Source organism: Pteropus alecto, unplaced genomic scaffold, assembly GCF_000325575.1.
Source record: "Pteropus alecto unplaced genomic scaffold, ASM32557v1 scaffold220, whole genome shotgun sequence".
Classification (NCBI taxonomy): Eukaryota; Metazoa; Chordata; class Mammalia; order Chiroptera; family Pteropodidae; genus Pteropus; species Pteropus alecto.
Genome location: NW_006430043.1, coordinates 3,063,726 through 3,086,849, shown reverse-complemented (window position 1 = coordinate 3,086,849; position 23,124 = coordinate 3,063,726). Strand labels below are relative to the sequence as shown.

Sequence of the window (23,124 nt, the reverse complement as noted above, 5' to 3'; positions counted from 1 at the left end):
AAGCCTCAGGTAGAGCTTGAGCAGGGCTCTGATAATGTTATCAAGAGCCAGGCAGGGTCTAGGGCCATGTTTGCCTTTCTCTCTGTTGGACGTGGGACATCTACGGAAGGAGTGCCAATCTTCATGCTTCCAGGGCTCAAGGCAAGTCAAAAAGATCAAGTTCACGAGAATGGGAAAAAATGGTGTAGGTAGAGGCTCTGTTCGTCCCTCTTATGAACAAATCAAAGTTGTGACAGAAACATGGAACGAACAGCAAGGAAAGTTGCCTGGAATCTAGTGAACAGATGGCACTACAACTAGGGAGATAACTAATCAACCTGCAACTATAGAAGGTAGGAGCGGGCAAAGACAGGAGGCTGCCTGGTTCAAGCAGCTGAGTGGGGCAGAGGCTACAGTAGCAGCAGCCGGCAGCTGCAGATACCAATGAAAGGGGCCGTGTCTGTGAGCAGAATTTCACGATGACGGACCTGCGTGCTCTGAGCACCAACACGCTGGGTCGACTGCACGGGGTAGAGGGGGTTGTGCACTGGGACTTACAAGAGGACACTGAGTTGTCAGAGTGAGGGCAGGAGGCGAGGTTCTCTCCCTGGCAGAAGTGCTGGCAGTATCCATTGTTCCTCTGTTGAGTCCTTCCCCCTTCCAGTGTGCGGACTTAGCGCCATTATAGCTGAGACTTAATCGAACTGTATAACAGAGGTCGCTCTGCCCAGAGGATTCCTTGAAACTCCACCTGAATGGGCACAATACTTCTGAGACAAAGCTCTGGTGGCATAATATCATGTTTAAAATTGAGAAGGCAATGGCACCTATAACCCCTAAAGCTTCACTTGCTAGTTAAACTATTTCATGTGCCTGGATGTATTCTGACTACCTTTTATATTAGGTGACACACGGTGATGTAGCAGCAGCTGCTTACTAAAATTATTTAATTGCATTTTTCTGACATTCTGACTATACAATGTCAGAGTATCCTTTTACAAAGTGACTGCATAGTGTTAAACCCCAAAAACTGAATGAGTTTATGCATCTAGAATACTCTTTAAATTGAATTTATTAACATCTATATAAGCGCATAACATAGAAATCCAGATTTTTTAAATCATAAACTAGAGAATGATTAAATGTTGTTAACTTAGCAAAAAAGTTTACCCAAGACTCACTCTTGAGACATTGATCTCTTGTACTGGTTTCAGCATTTATCAAATCTTCTGATTACATGAGTTATATAACCTGCGGAGTATATTTATAACTTTTTGTAAACTCTAGTCTCTTCCTAATAACATACAGTTAAAGATTGAAGAGGAGTTACAGAAAGCCCCCAAGTACACAATCTCTGTTTAACACCTCATCTTTTTTGAGTTGCAAAACAGGATTTTTTTTTTTTTTTTGCCTTTTTTTTTTCTTTTCCCAAACATTCTCGGGGAATGAATTACTTAGAAATGAAATTGTCCAGGGAGAAAAGAAAATCCAACAAATTTATTCATCTGGAGTTGCTGTCTGTATATAAAGAAACCGAGAAACACTGAAACTCAAAAAGTCTTTTTCAAGTGAAAGCTGCTGACATTAATTCAGTTTCATTTTTAAGATCAGAAGGACTCTAACCTGGGTTCTAAGGCTGCTGCTCTATCAGAATTTTAATGTACCTACCTAGAAAAATCCCTGTCTCTTAGACAACCAAGTCATTATAAATGAAGTAGGCAATGTCTGGATTGTCTTTTTTTTAGGTCTTATTGAAAAGTACTAAGTTTTAAAATAAGGCAGAGAGGTCAGATTTTTAACTTTTATGCTGAGGGAGGAAAATGATGTTCAAAGTCACACAAAAGCTGCAGGGTTTGCAAACTTAATGCCTTTGGGGCTGGAAGGAAATAAGTGAAGGGGTGTATGTATGCCGCTCTGGAGTATATTCTATTAAAAATGTATAGCTGCCATTCAGTTCCAGCCAACTGCACTTCCATGCAGGAATGTGAGCCCTGTGTTGAAAGTCTTCTGCCTTTCCAATCAGATAATTATGCAAAAACTTTCCATTTTTAAATATTAAAATTTTATTATAAAAATTTTAAGGGAAAACAATCTTGGTTAGGAAGAGAAGTCAAAAAATCCATAACCCACATATAAGCAGGCCATTTGTGTCATGTGGGCTAATCTTCCAAGTCCCAGTCTTGTTCTAATTTCATACTACTATTTGATATAAATGTCTTAAAATAAAATGCTTAGCATTCCACAGGAGATTCAACATCAGAAATATAAGCCACTCTTGGAAATAAGCTTTGGACCTAGAAATGGTGTTGGACTGTTAATGGGTAAAGTGGGAAGGAAAGACATGGTGGGACTATACAAATATTATAAAGAAAACTAACCTCCATTATCTTCCATTGGGACTTCTAAAGTTAAATGTTAGAAGTTTCTTCTTAAACCTAAATCTTGGATGCTAGAATGGGCTGAGTTACAAGGCAGTATGAAAATCTAATCATTGGTTAACGTATGGTTTCTGGATCTTGTTACTAGGTACTAAGCTCTTTGGAAAATACCAACATAGCTCTGAAAAAATTTCAAGAAAATCGACAAGAAAGACAATAATAAAGCATGCCGGTATCTAAGATTAAATGATTGCCGAATATAAGAAATGTTTTCTTTAAAAAAGATGTGCTAGTATCAGTAGTTACTAAGGGTCTGATTGATTCAAATCAAAATGAAATTTAACTGGCCATAGTCAAGCACCATTGTAAAAGGCAAGTCAATTTGACCAGTTCATTCTAAAAAACAGCATTGCTCCTTTTCCTTTCTCACTTATTATCCAGAAAAAACAAGTATCTGATTTATCTGTTTTAAAAAAATACAAAAGCTCTACCAATTTTTATAACCTTAAAACTCTACCCAAACTGACATGTTCGGGTTTACATAAATATATACACATATATCTTTTTAAATTCCAGAAGACACAAGCCCATAGGGGTGTGTGGCCATCAAAGGCCAATCTATTAACTCTGGCTGTTGTAGGAATGTTGTGAGGTGGGTGGGTCTCTGACCTACACTTAACAGCTGTCAGCTTTTAACACCCTTCCCATGAGGAAATCTTTGCCTTTTGCTCAAAACATTTGAACAAAACTCACCTCTGAACTAACAGAGATATGTTAACAATACACTTGGCACAAAAGGACTAAGAGAAAGTGATGCTTATACAGTCTCTCAGGCTGTCAGTCATCTAGACACAAGTGAGTCAGCATCCACGGTGTTCAGAAGGTAGAGTTCAGGCTGAGCTGTCAATCCCAGATGATACTAAGGACAAAAAGATGGAAAAGGATTAGACTGACTTGCAAATATTTAAATTTTGAAATTGGTACTTAAGTACCTATAAAGAGCTTATCAATATAGGCCTATGTTTTAGTACTGCTACACTGATTTTTATTTCAGAAAAAAAGTGACTTACAGGTACATAGTTAATGATATATAAAAATAATAGCTAGGAGATGAAATGGTTAAGGACTGAGATAGTCCAAATGCCTTCAGCACTGTTTGCACTTCGACTATTCTTGTGATACACTGCCTCAGGATGGGTGCTTCTGATCAGGATATTAAGGGTAAAGGCACTGAGAGCTTTTGTATTTTAGTACTGTGGTATGTTAGAAATCAAATTTTAAATGGTCTAAATCCTGAGCCCCATTGCCCTTTTGCACATAAGCAGTCTTTCATTAAAAAATAAATTAGTGAAAATAAAGTGGCATGTGCGAAGAAAGAGGGAGATAACCTATGGGTCCCACATGTTTGTCAGGCTGAATCGGAACCATTTTGGTTGCTTTTAAAACACATTGCAGATTCTACTCCTGGAGACCTGAATCCAGATGGTTTGTGTTGGGATCTGTGAAGCTGCATATTTAATTTTTTCTCTTCTCTGCATAGGCCGTGGGACAATCACTGAATCTCGTTTTAGCCCTACTGTTATTACCTAGGGCTTTAGAAATGTTATTGCTCCTTGGCATCAACAGCCTACGAGTGAATGTAGAATGCGGACTATAAATCCACAGGAAGAAAATATTCCTATTATAGTATAATGGAAAAGGCACTAGAGTTGGATTCAAGCTCCAATTCTGCCATTTCCTATGACCTTGAGCAAGTCGTGTGTCCTTTTCAGCCTTATCCTACTTATTTGTAAAATGGGAATAAATGCTACCTTTGCAAATTCCAAGTACATTAATATGCTATCTGATGTTAGTGTTCAATAGATATAATCTCTTTTAACACATTACAAATTGCCCTGTATATATCACAGGCTTAAGATGAGTCCAAATGAAGTCCAAGATAAAACTAATCTCAAGTAATGGGATAGGAAATTACTGAGTCACACTGGCCTTAGTGCAGAAAAACAGCTCTTTAGACTTCAGCTTGCTTATCCACTTTAGGGTTTTACATCTCAGGTTTTAGTAACCAAGAGCAATTGTCAGATACACTGAACAATTCATTGCAGGCTTTTCTCAAGTAAATTAAGGTGGCTTTCCTCATTGTGTAGTAAGCAAGGGTTGCATTATGAGTCTTACGACACCCAGAGTATATCACTTAAGTGACTTAATAGAACTCCTTCACTGGAAGTTTATTATATTGCTGAGACATTCAGAAATGGGAAGGACAGAGAGGTAATGCAAATGAGTAAACTTACTATTAGTTCTTAGCTATTGCAGAGGTAGGATCACAGAAGGCCCCGCCCATTTTCTATGCCTGCCAAAAAGCACTTCTTTTTTTTAATTTAGCACAGGCCAAACAAGATTAGTCCACCAGAGGGCAACTTCTGAGCTAAAACATATTCTAGCACTAATTTGAGTATCTATCAAATGCTTTGATGTGTTGATGTTTCTGGTGCTGCTAAACACCAAAGTTTGATGTCTTAAATTTGCATGGAAGGTGTACTATGTATTATATAGAACAGTTCGGTAACGATAATGTGGGCCCTGGAGTTAAGCTATTCAAGCTCAAATGCCAATTGCCCATTAGCTATGTAAAATTTTGGGATTTTATTTTTTGGCTCTTCAGTTGCCTCATCTATACAGAGGTTGATCTTCTTGTTAGAAGAATTAAGCAAGATCATGAGTGCTCAGACCAGGACTACACGTAGCTGTGTCAGCTGTTTTAAACATTCATAAACTAAGGTATCAAGAAAACCTGACACATTTAGATTCATTGGTCCTAAGCAATGAAAAAGCAGAAACATTCCAGAGGGCAGAGCTAAAGGGTAAAGTCTCACATCCGGACCTTCATTGTTATGCATTTTATTTTAGTTCTAAAAATAAACCCAAATTAGAAATGGAGAGCTAAATGAGGGTGGACAGCAAGCAGAACAAAATTCCCAGATTACTTCTACAGTGTTATTTAGGTATTCGGCTCCTGTAACAAGGAAAGCTTGCAACAGAGAAAGAAATAATGAAGTTCTAGTGACACTCTTGGGACAAATGAAATGCTGACTTCGATTTCCTTGTCACATACCGGTGACAGGGTTAGTAGTTCGCTGTGCCTGAACTTTGTCTTCATTAAATGGTGCCAATATCTATTTATAAAAGGTCTGCCAAAACGTCCATTTATTTTTAGCTAAACAATTCTGATTTCTCATTTCAAATGTTCCTTTTTTTTTCAAGTTTAAACATAACAATGATGTGACCTTTAGCAATAGCAAAACTCTAAGTGGGAAAATGGAAATTAGTGTCAGGTGTCTGCAATTCATCAAGTCTTCTAAGGACTAAATCTTTTTCCATCCCTTCTAAAGAGGGAGGGAGTATTAACAGTGTGTCTTTAATACGTCATTCCAGGTGGTAGGTGATGTTTCAGTATTTCAAAGTTGTTGAGACCCCACCTCCCCCCATTAATGAAGTATTTTCAAGGTAAAAAAAAAAAATACCCAGGAAACCAAATTAGAAAAAAACAAATGTTTTTAATTATAAACCAAGTTTACATAGTGTTAAATGGTCACTAAAAGTTCAGTTGTAACCACTCCTAAAACCCCTAGCAGGGCCTCACAGGAGCCAAAGTGCAGCCCTTCCCCATTGCTGTTAATTCTCTGGATGCTGGAACAGCACAACGATTTCGTGTTATATTTATGGAGAACAAGGATTAATTTACATAAAGTACAACTGTATATCCTTAAACATTCCACACAAAGACACTGCCAAAACATAATGCACATGCTGGCACTTGAAAACTTTGAAGTTCTAGATATTGTTTATTGCATCTAGAATACTGGCTGAAGTACACTATCTGAGAGGATCAAATGGAATACACTAAGGGAGTGTTTAAGACTGTGAAATACTACACACACAGTATTATAAAATGTTATTTAGCTGGGAAGAAATTTTCCATTGTTGTTAGTCATAAATATAACTTAAAAAAAAAAAAAAACCAGTTTTTACCGGGGCTTCTAAATATTTGTGGATCTGAAACTGACTGGGTCCACTCAGACTCAGCACAAAGGTAAATGTTACTATACTGTCTTTACAAAGAATTTTTTGGTCTTTGGCCTTCACCTATGGTAGCCAGACCTACTGCAACTTAAGATGTCAATCCCCAATATCTTCACAGGGGAATGATGGTGGGGAAATGGGACAGATATGAGGAGGAATGGTTAGGGAAATGTGTCTTTCATGATCCTGTGCTATGTTACTTGAGGGGCTAACATAAAGATATGGTCAGTGAAACAGAAGTTTACCCTTAATGCCTTACAAAAGACAATCCATCCAGCCTGCATATTTGACTATGCAAAGTATCAGCAATAATGCCTTTAGGCGCTTAGATGAACAGAGAGCATCAATCCACCAGGAGGATTCCAGAAAGCAAGCCCCCAAAATGAGAAGTCCTTCAATGCCATTCCCATTCCTGTTCTTATCAAGTCAACAGCTATAAGAGACTTGATTATCTCCGCCAGACAAATATGATTTGATTTGAGATAATCACACAGTCTCGGGTTCCACGTGTAAAAATGTCACAAGTGGCTGAAGAGCAGCAGCTTCATGATGAAGGGACCCATTTCCTCAGACTCCAGAGCTCCACCATCTGGTCTCAAAGGTTTTCCCTCTGAGGGGATGGCTGAAGAGAGGTAGCCCAGTGCAATCTTGAGAGAACTTTGCAACCAGAGACTGATACCTATTGACTTTCTGAGAGAGCTTTGCATCAGTTGGTCCACAGCTCGAGACTGCTTTGCAAGTCATCTTGGGCATATGTCAGAAAAACATGATGATTCTGGTAGGAGGTGGCTCTTAGGAATATAACAGATGGCTCTTCTTCTCCTTTCAAGTCTTTTATCCTCACCCCAAAGTCTCATGAGAACCTCAGTTTATAAATGCTACCATCTTTTTCTATCATCACCCTCCTGGAGGAGGAAGATGAAGGTTTTACAACTATGTGCTCGAGAGTAAATATCAGAAAAGCTCTGTGTATTAACATGAAATTTAAATCAGAACTCCCAAGAAAATCCTGATAAGCTTTCGATCTCTGAGGAAAATCTTCTAAAGTGATTTTTGAAGTAATTAGTAACCACCACCTACAGGTGAATTTTGCTATTTGTTCCTTTATTACTTTCTTTATGCTTTCTCTCCCTTCTTAACTTCCACTGAGAAATTCAAAGTAGAATTTGAATAAGTTTTAAAAAACTGGAGAGAGGTAGATGTCTCATAATTCTATATTTAATATGGATGAAACCATTCTATTCTAGTTGAGATTTTTTTAATAATTAAAATAACTGAAAGGGTGTGCATAAGAAAAGTATATCAGCCTTTAAAATCCATGATCTTTTAACAGACAAACTTGTATACCCATTCTGTCCTTTTATTACGAAAATTTTATTGCATTTTCCAAGTAAGTTTTTTTAATGTATAGCCTGGTTAAGACTATGAATAGAGATCTCTCTCTCTCAAAAAGATAAAACAAGCTGGCCCTTGGACAGCTCCTAAAGGATTTAGTGTTGGAATGATAGCAGCAAACCCTCATCTTTTCAAAGGTCTTACACTTAATCCAGTTCCCAGGTTAGGAGGTCAGGAAGAAAAAAATTTCATCTTTCAAACATGTGAAACAAAGTCTTTCCCAACAAATAGCTGAGTCCTAAATACAGTCTGTGCAACAGCACATACTTTTGGCTATGTTCACACAGTAAACCATAGAAACACACTGGCTCTGATGGCTACCTGGATCAGACAGACTGATCCAGTGTTTACTTAATATAGTCACTGGTGGCTTCTTCAGTCAGGACTTTAGAGATGCTTACCGTGTGCCCACAATCCAGGAAAGACAAGCCCAATGCAATCAAACATTGCCAAATCTGGAAGATAAAATATGTTCATCATTCATCAACCTCTCTGAAGAGCCCTCTTACTGACCATGACTGCTCACATTATACTGTTCAGATGCAAACCTCTCTTCCTCGAATATCCAGCTTTGCCTTTCTTCTATCATTATCACCAAGATTGCACAAGTCATTCTCCCCACTCCACAACCCCTTCCAAATATCCTGAAACCTGCCTTCCTCAGCAAAGTTCTTCAATACTAAGTTCCCCCTGCGTTGCGTCTGTAGTTTGTTATCGAACTGGGAGTTCCTTGAAGACCACTTTTCTTCAGTCCTGCCCCATTGCTCATGATAAGGGGAATGACTGACAGACTAACACAAAGTTTCCTGAGCTGCTCTAGGAAGTACATGCTTTAGAGCTAAAGAGCAGTAACCCACTCTAGAATCAGCCCTCAGCCTTAAAAATGGATCTTCAACAATCTCAATAATCTCAGGCTGAGGATCACTAGGCATGTTCATAACCAATTTGAATGATGGAAGGATTCCCTTAACTTCTACAGTGAATTTTTAAAACAATTCCTATCAAGGATATATTCAGTTAGTTGGGTTTCCTTAGAGAAAGTTCCTAGATAATAGGGTCAGCATAATGTTAGTATGCCCAAGGTTTACTGAGAAAGAAAAGGGATGTATCAATCCAGGACGTAGTTTTCAATATTCACTAAAGTAATTTTTCTCAATCGAGTAGCTACTGGTGGCAGACACTAGCATGGGGACTAGATGTGTGTTATAAAATTAGCAGTGGGTTTCCCACCTCTGTCCTTAACTATTCTCTGCAGCAGAAGGGTACAAATTCTGCTGTCCCTAAACCTCAACTCCTGTGTTTTTCAGAGAAACCTGTACAGAACAGGGAGGCAGATTTGTTGTTGTTGCTATAGCCATTTTTCATTAATATATGTTACAAAAGATTTGGAAAATAGAGAAAAGAATGTATCCATAATCCCACCATCCTAATTCAATGACTATTATAATTTTTACATAATTTACTCTAGACTTTGGAAAATCTTTTGATTATCTGGGTATACATAATCCTGCATTCCTTTTCTTTGAAGCTATGGTTTTACAACCATCATTTTTTAATAACTCTAGAATAATTCAATATGAGAATATCGCTGTTTACTTAAGTGGCAGAGCTGAGCAGGGCTGTGAAGCCACCTGTGTCTCACCCCGAAGTTTCAATATCACACTGCACAGCCCACTTCTCCAACTCCATCTTGTACCACTCTCTGCTTTCTATACTGCTGCTCTTCTTTTAGTTCCTACATTCTCGTTAGGAATTATTAAGAATGGAAACTGAGAAGTGACAGAAATAGAAAAATGATAACTCTTTAGGAACCAAATTTTATGGTTAAAAATATTATTTAGCCAAAAAATATTATAGTTTAAACATAGTTGATTTTAAATTTCATGTAAATTATCTCAATAACCTGGAGATAGATCGATATATGCTCTTTTGGGTCCTTTCATTTCTGGATTCTAGTCAGCCCCACCCTGCCATCCTCATACCTATGCCCCTGCCCGCTCCCAGCTGGACTTACCAAGTAAAACACAAAGCTCAGATAAGCCACACTGACGACAGCAGCCACCACATATAACAACACATGCCCTAATTCTTGGACATAAATCACAACAAAGTACATGTTGATGGAACAGATGATAAGAACCAAGATCCCGCCTGCAATCCTCCAGCCTCTGCAAAAGAATCAGCACAGTCACTTATGGAACAGTCCAACCTGTTCACAAACAGAAAAGAACACTGCGTCCTATGGGGTAGACAAGACAGAGGTAAGAAGCATTTCAAAATAAACTCAAAAATTATTCTAAATATGTCCCAGATTTGGTTAAATGAGCCAAACTTTGATGCTGATAAGGAGAAAGAGATGAAAAAAATACTATCAGATAATCTCTATTACTTAAGTCCCCAGAAATGCAACAAGCCCTAAAAATGCAACAAGTCATGAGAGTCCCTAGAGATGCAACAAGTCATTTCAAATACTCCCATATCATTTAAATAAAAATAAATAAATAAATAATATTACTCAGTGGGGGGAAAAATACCCCCCATATCATTTACAGATGTACATAAATGGTATCAGCTTATGCCTTTCCCATTCAGATCATTTAACACGGAATGAAGGTGCTTGAAACTTCAGTGGCTGAAGAGTTAAAGCCCTAAAAGCTGAAGTTTCTCCCTCAGAAAGAAAGATGTGCTTGCCCTCCTTTACTACATTCACAGTCTCCATTTCCTGAGCCAAAGATAGAGGGGGCAGCTCTAGCAACCACCTCTCAGACCCCTATATGACTCATTTTTTGACTGGCCTATTTGAAGATACCCTTCCCCCACATATCTTTGAGGAACTTAGAGAACACTCACATTCCATTGGCAAAGTCACTCATTACTGGCCGCAAGCTTGTAAATGTGAGGATGGGTATGAGAGCAAAGGGAAGCTGGAAAAGGAAAAAACTAAGATTAAATAAAGCTACGGGGGTGGTCCCTGTATCACCCCAGAGAGCAGCACCATTAGTGAAAGGGAAACACAAACCCTGCCTCATCTTCTTCATTAGAAATGGTTATTCTTATCATCCCAAATGCTCAAGCATTATGTTAAAATCTGAGCTGTCATTAACCTAGCATCAAATATGATCATAAGTGTCTTTACAAATATTTGTATCTGTCTTGTCTTCTTAATCTCTATTGAACCCAGCAGTGTCCTATATGTTATTTAATATTTGCTTGGATTAATAAACAATAATTTTGTGTTCCATATGTAATCGTAATTTATTTTTCCCATCCAACAGGCTTGAAAAAAAATCCAAGTCATTTCTAAAAGCCTTTCAGATGCCAGAAATTTCATATACATTTACTGCAGATCAAGACCATGCCTCTTTCTTCGTCTAAACTTTCCTCAGCATCTGGCACTAGGCTTGGTACCTACAGGCAATCCGTAATGCTACCTGACTAAATGAGATGTGACTTTTTCCAGCTCTCTCCACACCTGTAAGCTCTGTAGAACATTGAGGAAGTCATTCATTCCCGTTAGATGTTCTACATCTTGGAAGACGGCAACAAGCAGAGTGGGGATAATGGCAATAGAGCGGGTCAGGATCACTCGTGCAAAGCGTGACCACCTTAGGTTTAGAAATCCCTGAAAAAAAAAAAAAACACAGAAACAGGATATATGTCTGGAATGGGAAACAGAAGAAGGTTTGGAGAGGTTCAGGAAGACCTTAGAAGCATGGGATTAAGATGTAACAAAAGGGCAATTTCCTCCTTCTCTAGTCTATACCAGTCAAAACGGCACGTACTTCCATGACGAACTGGCCAGAATAGGTTCCTGTCATGGTGGAGCTCTGTCCTGCAGCCAGGATTCCCACTGCCCAGATGTAGAGTGCAGCAGGCCCAAAGTAACAACCCAGAACAACACCCTGGGAGAGGCAAGGAAGAAAGATATGTTGTGTCAGTGAACTGTTTAGACAACACCCAAAACAGCAATTCTCTCTCTTCTTTGCTATGTAACTACCTACACCAAGTGCTATGCTTATGGATTAATAAACAATAATTTTGTGTTCTATATGACTCAGAAGCTGGAGTCAGGTCCTAAAAGCTTTTAACCTGAATTTTGCTGGATGATCCTACATTCCCCAGCAGAGTCCTTTCTCTTCTCTAAGTTCCTAAAGCTTTCATCCTCGACCTATATCTTAAATATTAAGAAAAAGTCTACACTATATTTCCCACATTATACTGCTTAACACACTACTCTGGAAGATAATAAGAGTAAAAAGAAAAGTCGAATAAATTTGGGAAATGTTGCATTACATACACATTCTACTCTTCAAGGTTCACAATGTAACCAGCATAAAAAGGACTAAGGCCTCAATAAAGAACTCTTTGCTAGGAACACTTTCACTGATCACCCCAATTAACATCCTATGGAACAATATACTGTCAACAAAAGTTTGGGAACTGCTAATACAATTCATTTTTCTAGCTGACCCTCTATTCCTTCCTATGCTGTCCAAAATGGTTGTATAACATCTGGACCTCTGAAATAAATGACACTCCAAAGAAAATATGCTCAGCTCTGAAGTGAACCCACAGAAAAGACCAGGTACTATGTCAAGAATATTGATTCAGGGGCAAAGAACACACGTGAATAGGTTTACCCCTTTGTAGATGTCCACAGCCAGTGTTGAGTTATCATTAGGAATAAGGCCAGTATGAGGACTGCTGCTATTTCTACAGACTTCAATCTGGAACACAAAGCAGTTTAGGAACATCTTTTATTTTCAAGGCAAGGACCAGATAATAAGAGCTCTCCTATAGATCACACACAAGTCATCTATGAGACACAGCCTGGAGGTAAGACACTGGATACAGGTTGTGATAGGGACAGGTACTGGCAGCAATTATGCTCTTCCTCCCTCATCTTTCTATATCCCCATGTCATCAAAAATATTTACTGCGTCTGAGTGTGCATTGCTGGGTCATTTTAAATGATGACAGAAAGAGAAGACCATTAAGACGACTTCAAATATGAGAGAACACCCAAAACAGTGTCAAAGCAGAGCCAGGAGTCTAAGGTCCTATAGATGGAAAACAAAGTGATCAGAACTAGACAGGCAATTGAGAACTGAAAAGACAGAGAATTCAAAATGACAAAGCAGTTAGTCTTAGGAATAGTTTCTGTTTCATTGACTCTTTCCAACCTGTCCTCATCACCAAATGATAGGACTAGTAAGCAGGCTGGCAGTTGATAAACATTAAACAAAAGAGTTGAATAGATATTAAGCCACTAAAAAAACAGCATGAGGTAACTTTTATCCTGAGGCAATCTCCCTTCTCAGCCAAAAGGTGGGAAAAAGGGGTCTAGGTCTAGTTAGCCCTCAGACTGTAGACTGATTAATGCAGTGATTAAGGAGGCAGCATGAGGTTAGAGATCTATTTCCCCTGACCTCCAAGTCACTGTCATATTTTCCTACCCCATTCCAGCCTTCACTTTACCCTCACGCTCACTACCACTCATGATCCTGGCTTACTTACCACCTGCTGGTTGGTTTTCTGATAAAATGCTTCTGCAAAGACTGAGACGACAAAGACATTGATGATGAAGGAAACAAAGAGCGCAATGCAGGATTCAATAAAAAAGTACTTATTGGCTTCTTGAACTTCCTGCTTTTTGGCTCGGTTTACCTGTCTGGACTGGAAAGATAACAGCAGCAGTCATTTTTTTTTTTCTGACTATTTGGAACGTTTCCTTGCAGTGTTTCATGAGTTTGGGAACAGCTGAAAGATTTAGAAGTCGAACAACTTACCAGATGAAATGTAAGACAACTCACTTACATCCTTGTTCATTAAGTAAGAACCTCATGACCCTTTTATGAAACTGCACATTCCCCAAATAGGGAATAATGACTAAGTGACCACTGAGCTCTCAGTTACGGCTGGAAGAACTGCTGATCTACAAAAATAACCTGATTTCAGTCCTAATAATTATAAAGGTCTCTGAAATCTCCCAGCAAACTGTTGTGTAAGAATGGTAAAAGGTTGGTCAGGCTCTTCACTCCTGACCTCAAGGCCATTCAGGGTCTTGAGAGTAAAACAAGAAAGACCTGGTGCACTTTCAGACCTTTTATGAAGAACATTAGTCCTAGTTTTTCTGTGAGGTCAGTTATCTCTGGTCATAAAACAGAGTCCAAGTGTTTGGAGTATATAAACATTCAACCACGGAAAACTATCTTCCTCCTTCAGAGCTCTAACAGTTGTAAACTAAGTATGTGTCCCTCGCAACTACAGGAAAAGAGCCCATGAACAACCCAGGAGGCCACTGAGATAAGGATCTTGCTCACCTTGACTAAGGCAGAATGCAGGTACATGTTGTGTGGCATGATGACAGCTCCCACAATGCCCACAGCCTGTTGGATCTGTGGGGTGCCACAGCCTGAACAGGATGGCAGGAACATGCCTTTGAGTACCTCGCTCTGACTGGGTTTCACTGTAACATACTACAAACCAACATAACGATTAATCTTTACTGGAATATGAGACCGAGGAAATAACATAGCACTAGGAAACACTCAGCAACCTTTACCCCTACCCCTTTCCTTGCAACTCTTTCTTCTTCAACAACTACCTAGACTAATGAGGAATACAGAATCATCAAAAATCAAGCAGCAAAAAGGGCTTGCAGCCAGCAGTCAGAGAATTCAGGACTGGGGTTTCTGAATATTTTACATCATGTTTTAAATACAAAATAGATGTGTAGAGTATGTAATTAATAGTCTAAAAAAATAAAATGGATGCAAAGAGCCTTACTGAAATTAGCTTCACAGTAACTCCTATGAGACAGACCCAAGAATATAGAGTCAATTCTTAATTATCCACACTTATCATGCTTCTGCTGACCTATGTTCATCTAAAAATCACTGTATGCCACTAGCATAGGCATTCATAAATGCTTTTCATACATACTTTTTCCTGGTTTACCATTTCTCTTGGAAGCCTTAGACCAAGCTGCATAATCTACTCATAGATTAGATATATTTTTAAAAGTCTAGCAAAGCCAATAAACAGAAATCAGTTGGTAACAACTGGATATTAAAAGGTGCTATTACTGTATATAATGGTACATATAATAGTTGGGGCACAAACCAGGAAACATCTATTATATCTCCTATAGTATATTAACTATTGAAATATAGAGAAAGTTCAAGCTGCAGTTGGTATAAACCAGCATGAGTAAAAACAGAACCCCTCTAAGTTAACAGCCAAGAATCACCCTGCAACCTGCTTCCTAACCTTCTCCAAAGCGGCCCTGTTGTAAAGATGGCCAATTTAGAACCAGGGAGTCTAGTCTAGAAAGTCCTAGGAACTCCAGTCATTTTTGACATAGGAGTCATCTAGCCACTAGTCTTCCCTATAGATAATATTCTTTCAAAACTGGTCCAGGGCTTAATTGGCTTTTTCTTAACATATTCAATACAATAAAACCATGGTAGCATTATAATGTCTTTTATAATAAAAGGCAAAAAAAAATTTTTTTGACGCTAATGAATAGCCTGTAACACTTGCCTCATATCCAAATGTGAGGGCCATAACAGTGATGAGAAAGCCGAAAAATGCTTCTAGCTTCCGCAAGCCTACAGGGGAAAATGCAGCAGTGAGCTCACAGAAGGCAGACTTCCCTATCAGCCACATGATGGAAGAGTAGCTTCTTTGACTGATCCCTCCATTCTCACTCTACTTACCATATTTGTCCAAAAAAAGAAATACAAAGGTATCTGCAATAGTGATGAGAACTCCACCCCACAGAGGAACCCTAGGTCAGAGGTAAGAAATGGAAATTAAAGGAAAGAAAGGAAACATTGAGAAGCACTTTCTTCCCAACAGCTCCCATATATACCACATTTGGAGAAGTAAGGACTTGGGGGAGAGGGGATAGTGGCAGAAGGCCAGGCCTTGGGTAATTTAGGATCACAGCACCAACTGAATTATATTCATTCAAGCTGAACGTCTACTCTGTCAGCAATTTAGGATACAAAGCTGAAAAGTATGGGTGTTATTGCTAAGGTGCTGTCTAGTGGGATAAACTGACATATAAATAAATAACTGTAATATACAATAATCCACAAATAAAATACACACTGTATAACAGAGGTACAAACATAGAGGTATGTATAACAAGAACATGAAAGAACATGAAAGACATCTCTGCCAGGAAAGAGGAAGGTGGTTCTAGAAAGGTTCCACAAAAAATATAATAAACTTGAGTTGAACCTTGAAAACTGAAAATTAGTTGGGTTTTGTTTTTACATTTGTTTTGAAATCTAGTAAAAATATTGATTACTCTACAGAGGAAAACTCCCTCACCTTCCTTTAGACAGGAGATTGATGGCAATGGCTGAGCCAATAACTTCTTGCATATCTGAGCCAATGATAGCCAACTCCACCATCAACCATAAGATGATTCGTGGGATCTAAACACCAAATAGAAGAAAAACAATTAATCATTTCTAATAACTTCCCCCAGAGTTTAGAATTCACATTTTGGAACTGTCCTTTTTAAGCCTTAGTCTAGAGATGAAGTGCCGGAACTTGCCTCCACTTGACCCATCATTGCACTGCGGCCCCTAGCTGGAAAACGGTGCTTCTATGTGGCAGAGCCTATGAGCCAAGGTCAAGGCAGCAGCTAATCCTAATTTTTTCTCTTTCTCTTCCATTCAAGAGAGGAATGGAATTTCCACTCATTAATTTCCACTTAATTTCCTGCCTTAAAACAATCCTAAAAGTCTTAAAGGAAAATAAGGATGCTGAGATGGTCAAAATTTTGACATTTGTTGATCAATGTCACCCCAATAATATTTAATAAAAAAAAAAAATTGGCCAGGAGAGAATAGAAAATGACTGCAAAAGAAAATATCTATCCTGACTGTAGATGAAGAAACAAAACAAACATGAAAAGGCTGAGGTCTTCCTTAATGTAGTAACACAGAAACAACAGAGAAAGGGCAGATATGCAAGGGGACTCAGGGCAAAGTGGTTGGAATTGGGTGGTGTATAACAAAATAGGAAACTAATCTGGTCAAACGATGCAGGCAAAAGGCAAATTTAGTTAATGCTGGCTCACTGAGGCCAGAAAAAGAACCCTTCCAGGTACCTACTACCCAGAAATGTCACAAAAAACAACTGTTAAGATATATCCAGAAGGAAAGTGTAAAAGATGGTATAACCTCCAAAGTCAGGGTAAATTGAAAAATAATTATTAGGAAATCCAAAGATCCTGCCACATATAGTTTGTAGTAAAGGAAAAAACACTTTTTTCAAATTGATGGCAAAGTCAAACAAAAAAGAAAAAATATATAATGCAAAGCGATGGAGTAATATGTATGTATGAATGCAAGTGCTTAGGGAGCACTACCACCCACCCATCCACCTCTCCATGGACTGGGCACTACTAGACACCAGAAGGCAGAGTGAATAGTGAATGTTCTCAAACATTCAAACAGAATTTTTCTAAGGAAACTTTCTGAGAAAGGTGAATCTCACATTAGATTTTGAAGGAGCACAGAAACATGACTTGGCAGCAAGAGTGGGCTAGAGAATTTCCCTTGGGATTATCAGTCCTCGAGGCCACTGATCGCTAAAGTCTTCCATTGTTTCAGTATAAGTAGTAGGGCCAGCACATATTACTAGGCATATAAATTCCTATGACATAAGTGACAAACAGGACAGTACACTGCTCACCTTGGGATACTGACGATGACATACTTCAGCAAGATGCATCCCAGTAACCACTCCTAGTCTAGCTGCAAGGCGCTGAAGCAGGAGCCCCACAATGGTGGCCAACAGAAGAACCCAGAGCAACTAGAAAAGAACAAAATCTCCCAGAACACTCAGACAACTGAGGTTTTTTTTGTTTGGTTGTTTGACAATATGAATGGGAAACACTATATTTGGGAAAGAGCTCATGTCAGGAATCAAATGACCTGATTTCTGTATCAGGTTGTACACATAACCTGGTAGGTCTCCTTGTACCTCTTTGAGCTATAGTTTCTCTCATCGGCAGTTTGCCCTTTGTTCAAGGAAACTATATGGGTGAAATAAAATAGAAAACCATCTACGTAGATAAAATAAATAAAATAAAATAAAATAAAATAAAATAAAATAAAATAAAATAAAATAAAATAATAAAATAAAGTAAAGTAAAGTAAAGTAAAGTAAAATAAAATTAAAAATAACCCTTAACTTAGCTACCTTGTCTAGGCAACTAAAGGGTAACCGGACTTCCATAAATGATGTATCCGTTTTTGTCCCATTTACAAACAAGTGATTCATTTATATAACTTTTCTCTTCTTAATAAAATAAAATAAAATAAAATAAAATAAAATACCAGACGGTAAAGTACTTTCTACTAAATGTCACTGCCAATGAAATACCTGCATGTAGGCCAAAAGGCTGATATCTAATAGGCAAAGTAGAGGGAAAGGATGTGAGGGTATGTTATGTATGTTTAAAAGGGACAGGGGTAGGACTAGATGTTTACCTTAAACCCAGCCACTGCTCCGGACTGCAAATCAGATTCAATGTTTCCTGGATCCAGGTAGGCAATGCTCATAAGGAAGCCTGGTCCCGTGAAAGCCCATAGTTTACGAAAGCTAAAACAAGAGTACTACACAAGAAGAAAAGAGATCAAACTGATTATCACCTCCAAACTACTGTTCTAATTTATCTATTATTTCATCACATATAAAGTAACAATACCAGCTTCAGAAGAATAAAGAATTTAGGAAGTTGGATATTGGGTGTGTCCAAGTTTCACTTTCATCTTACCACTTTTCTTATCAATAAGCTGGCCGCTGTTCTGTCCAGGTAAGAGCCCTTCCCTTACCTGCTCTTTTCCATCAGCCTCTCCTTCTAAAACCAGAGTAACACTATCAGAACCTCTGTGGCCAACCAACCACTACCCAAATAGGACAAAAGCCATCGTAAAAAAAAGGAACATAAAATTCATACTTTCTTGATTGAAAAATGCTCACTTGTACAACTTGGAAACTATTTTGAAGGTTCTCATTTTCCTTAACAGTTTCTATTCTGATTACAAAAATTCAAACTTCTGAGATTGCTTTCCAAAATTAGATCTGAGGCTGTTGATCTTGAGTTATCCAGAAGACTTTTCACTCATAGGTTTCCCCTACATAATAATGTTCTCCTCCATTACCCGTCACTAACCTCCTCCTCGGGAACAGCAATCTTCTCATCAAAGTAGGTAGAGAAGGGCTCCTCTGAGTGCCCAGTGGACTGCGGAAGAGAGGAGTTACTATAGGCAGGGTTGATGGCACCAAGATCGGCAAAGTCCCCATGGTCTTCAGAAGCATCATCTGAATGAACAGATTTGAGAAGAAATTTTTTTTAAATGAACGAAATACACTAACAATTCATCCTTAGTAATACTAAAATTAAATCTTTTTAATATCCTGAATGCATAAGACCAACCTGACTGTATCTCAATTTTTACTTTACTTATTTATATTTTTAATAAATTAATTTTTGAGTAGGCAATACATTCATATGGTTCAAAATTCAAGGAATACAAAAAAGCTAATGATAAAAAAGCTCCCTCTCACCCTCTTCTCCAGTCTGTATCAGTTTTAACACTAATTTCACAATGGTCTTCCTACTTTCAGACTTTGATTTCCACTTGGCAATTTTCATAACCATTGCATTTTCTTCTTAAAACACTGATATCTAGGTCTCAAAGCATAACATTCCCCGACTAGCCCCATTGGTAACCTAAAATTCTAACTTTTAGAAGAAATAAACTAGGTCTAGTGGGACAGACACCATACCACTCCACCTTACCCAGTATTTGGTAAGACTTACTCGAAGAATCATCCTTGGACATTATATACCTCCGCCAAGCTTCTTAAAAAATGTGGAAGTTGCAAAATCCTGTCACAGTTCAGGCTAAAATCTGAAGCTGCAGGGAAACCACCAAGCAGGAATCCTTTGCCTCCTGACTAAGGCCTGCAGTGAAGAGCTTCGGGTCACAGGATGACCCTTGTGATAGGAGGGCTCATCTCAGACTGATTACATCAGTGTTTCCCTGAGTCTGGCATTTTGCAAGTAATCTTAAATGCAGGGCATGGGAGGAGGAGGGCCTGGAAGAAAAGGGCTAATCTGCTAAAAGGATACAAAACCCAGTTTGCTGTAGCCATCAAATGGCTATTTTGAGCCACAAAGATCTAATCTAAGTGTTTCTAAAAAATCCTTACAACCTCCAATTACAAAAACAAAAGCTTTCTTTCTATAGGGAGCTGAGCCACTTCACCTAAGTGGCCCTAAGCTGATGAGAAAATTTATAAAAAAGGAATGGAAATTCTAAAGGGGAAATTTAGAATTAGGAAGGATTAGTCAAAGTAGTCAAGAAGCTCTAATCAAATATATAGTATAAGACGCTTAGTATTTTACTGCTTCATAGGTATCTGAAATGCCATCAGCAGCCAAGACACTCTAGAGGTTTTTATGACAGGTCTGTGAAAAACACTGCCCTTGCAAGCATTTCTGCTATAGAAACCAAATTTGTAGCTAATCTTGGCCCATCTCAGAGCTGGGAACAAGATATGAGGCAAGTCTCTGTGGTTATAAATTCATTTTCATTTACGGCAAGATACCAGATGGTGACTTCTGAATGGAGCAGGTCTCCATAATGATGTTGTTAGCTGGGGGAGAGGAGATGGGGACAATTTTTGTTGGAATAGACAACAAGAAGGAAACATTCAGTTACGGACTTAAGCCTAATTCCAAATAAAAATTAGGTAATAACACAAAACTGTAAATTACCATCTGACATCTTCTGTTCAGGACCCAAAACCATCGTTTTCTTAGAATAAGATTCTGGAAAACAGAAAATGAAGGGAGAGGAATTAGCAAGAACAAGCTAACAAGTTCAGAAACAGCATTTTGTACTCTGTACAACCAAACCTTTACTATATGAAAAGAATAATTCTTCTACTGAAGTAGATAGCCTTGAAAACAATTAGGTTTTAGAGTATGACTAAGAGATGTTTAATAAAAAATGTTGTCTTAATCATGTTTTTGCTAGCAAGACTTCAAAATCAAATTGCAGCAACAGGTATTCAGGGAAGTAAGCAAAAGCTTTTCAATAAGCATCTGCAGAGAGGCTGCCAGGCAATCACCTAGTTTTCTTTTGCCTCTAGATTAACTTAGCTATTTAAAACCAGGCTGATATCTCCCCATTTTCATGAGTTTTTAAGGAAAGAGATTTATAACTCTCTTTGACCTAACTAACAACAACTTAAGCTTGAGGAACAGAATGAAGAAATAAAGAGTCATTGTGGTCAAGCTGCTAAATTATTAACTTAAAGTATGCTGAGACATAAAAAAAAAAACAAAAAATGACTACTCTTGTTTTAACTGACTCTGGGAACTTAAACTTTTGAACTTTCCAGTCCTGCGTCAATACCTGAATGCATATTAGTACTTGTGCATTTAATGCCTGGACATACATTAAACCTCCAGTTACCCATCTGAATGACATCAAAAAGAAAATGTTCCATTGTCTAAACCACTGGACATGTGATGATTACCATCTTGGACCAAGTGGGGCTAAGAATGCAGAACTGATTCTTCTCAAGAATGTACTATTTGCTACAAATCTCTGACTTTTCTTTCTCTTCGGTAACACTGAGTATTGCCTAGTAGTGTTTATGGCTTGCAAACCCTAAGACCTTTGAATAAATCTTTGTCATTTATTTCTAGTCAAAGCCTCCCGACTCTGTGAGCTTGGTCAATAAACCAAAGCTTCAATTTTCTGGAAATGGAAGATAGGGAAGCACCTCACTAGCATACTGATAGTGGAGGGCCACTATTTCCCAGCTTCCTACTTCCCTGAGGAGACTTCAGCTATAATGTTTCCCGTCTCGTTCCCCAACCCTTCAACTCTTCATTAGAAGAAACTAATGACCACAGCCCTCCCATCTTGGGCTCTCGTGAAGAGTTGAGGCAACAGGACTAGGCATGGTCTGTAGGATGCCATCATTTCTCTTGATTCTGCAACAAGCAACCTGTAGGGGGGAAAGGAGTGTTCTTGGATGTCCAGCATTGTTAGGTTAAGTTTAACTGAGAGGAGGAGGGTATCAATAAGCCTATTTGGCCACAGATCTATGGTGTATTCTCCAGCCAACCCCACCAATAAGGCTGATTTTTTAAAATTCTGATCTACTGATTAAGGAATCTAATTCTCAATCAATTCCAAATTTAGAAGGGGAAAGATGAAGTAATATTTACTGTTGCACCCCCACTTAAACCTTGATAACTATCCAACTGAAAAAGTTATTAAGACTTAGCTATCTTTTACTGTTTATTTTAAATAGTCTTTTTCACTCTTGTCCCATTATTGCTCCTATCTGAATGGTCTTCTACTTTCTTTTTTTAGATTATCTACTATATTCTATACCTATCTCATAGAATTATAGAATTCAGATCTAAAAGGGGTTTTAAGTTTCATCTATCTTCTGGGGTGTAAAACATACAACCACTTGCTAACTTGGAAAACATATTTCATCTCTACAGTTACCAATGTCAAGTATTTTGCTATAATGAACAATTAGCCATACCCCTATCATGTTTTGAGCCACCAGATGGCTAAACATCAGCCAAAAGACCACAGCAACACTAACGAAATCCGATTCCTCTGTCAGCCAGTTACAATAGCACCTCACCTAAATGAAATTTACACATCTGACCACTCAGTGTAGCCACTTGGAGTCCAATCATAGCACAGCCCCGTGGCACCACCCAAAGCCTTTTATTTATATTTTACATATAATTCTAAGAAGCTAGGTTATCAGGTTATTCTAACCCACAATAAATTAGAAACCACAAATCAGATCTGGGACTACATACGGCTCTTAAAAGAAAAGAGCTTGGGCCACCTGGCATGAGGCAAAGAGTCCTTCCTTGTACTTCGATCAGCTCTGAGAACATTATTATTTAAAATATTATTATTTTATTAATTATATAATTAATATTATAACTAAGAATAACTCAATTTTCTTCATTGCGGCCTACTCACCAAAACTGATTATTTTTGTAGTAATGAGTGATAGTTTATTTAAAAAGACACATAAGTGTTTAATACATTGAGAATTCCTATCAAAAACAGGTTTAAGTTATAAAGAGCAAACAACTGAGACAATAGTGTTTTCCCCCAAGCCTGTAGTCCTCAAAGGTGATAATGAAATAACTTTAGACAGAAACATTTCATGATAAAATTTTTAATAATTATTGTTAGTA

At 38.2% G+C, this 23,124-nt stretch overlaps 1 protein-coding gene across 6 annotated transcripts in view; it reads right to left on the bottom strand.

Moving 5' to 3' along the window:
- Window positions 1-1,372: 1,372 nt before the first annotated feature.
- The window catches only part of SLC11A2 (solute carrier family 11 member 2), a 30,094-nt gene continuing 8,342 nt past the window's right edge, over window positions 1,373-23,124 (bottom strand). For 3 of the 6 annotated variants that reach the window (XM_015588306.2, XM_006904590.3, XM_015588311.2), the window contains exons 2-17: window positions 20,650-20,703; window positions 19,039-19,187; window positions 18,353-18,478; window positions 17,553-17,672; window positions 16,179-16,285; window positions 15,557-15,627; window positions 15,381-15,448; window positions 14,159-14,314; window positions 13,353-13,511; window positions 12,476-12,562; window positions 11,618-11,737; window positions 11,308-11,457; window positions 10,686-10,759; window positions 9,850-10,003; window positions 8,237-8,290; window positions 1,373-3,276 (exon numbers count right to left, since the gene is read on the bottom strand). In XM_015588306.2, the coding sequence (XP_015443792.2) occupies window positions 3,199-3,276; window positions 8,237-8,290; window positions 9,850-10,003; window positions 10,686-10,759; window positions 11,308-11,457; window positions 11,618-11,737; window positions 12,476-12,562; window positions 13,353-13,511; window positions 14,159-14,314; window positions 15,381-15,448; window positions 15,557-15,627; window positions 16,179-16,285; window positions 17,553-17,672; window positions 18,353-18,478; window positions 19,039-19,187; window positions 20,650-20,703 (1,727 nt within the window). In that variant the 3' untranslated portion in view covers window positions 1,373-3,198. Of the gene's footprint in view, window positions 3,277-6,060; window positions 8,291-9,849; window positions 10,004-10,685; window positions 10,760-11,307; window positions 11,458-11,617; window positions 11,738-12,475; window positions 12,563-13,352; window positions 13,512-14,158; window positions 14,315-15,380; window positions 15,449-15,556; window positions 15,628-16,178; window positions 16,286-17,552; window positions 17,673-18,352; window positions 18,479-19,038; window positions 19,188-19,689; window positions 19,834-20,649; window positions 20,704-23,124 lie in introns of those variants that run through there. The other 3 variants (XM_015588312.2, XM_015588313.2, XM_015588305.1) reach the window with 3 other exon arrangements.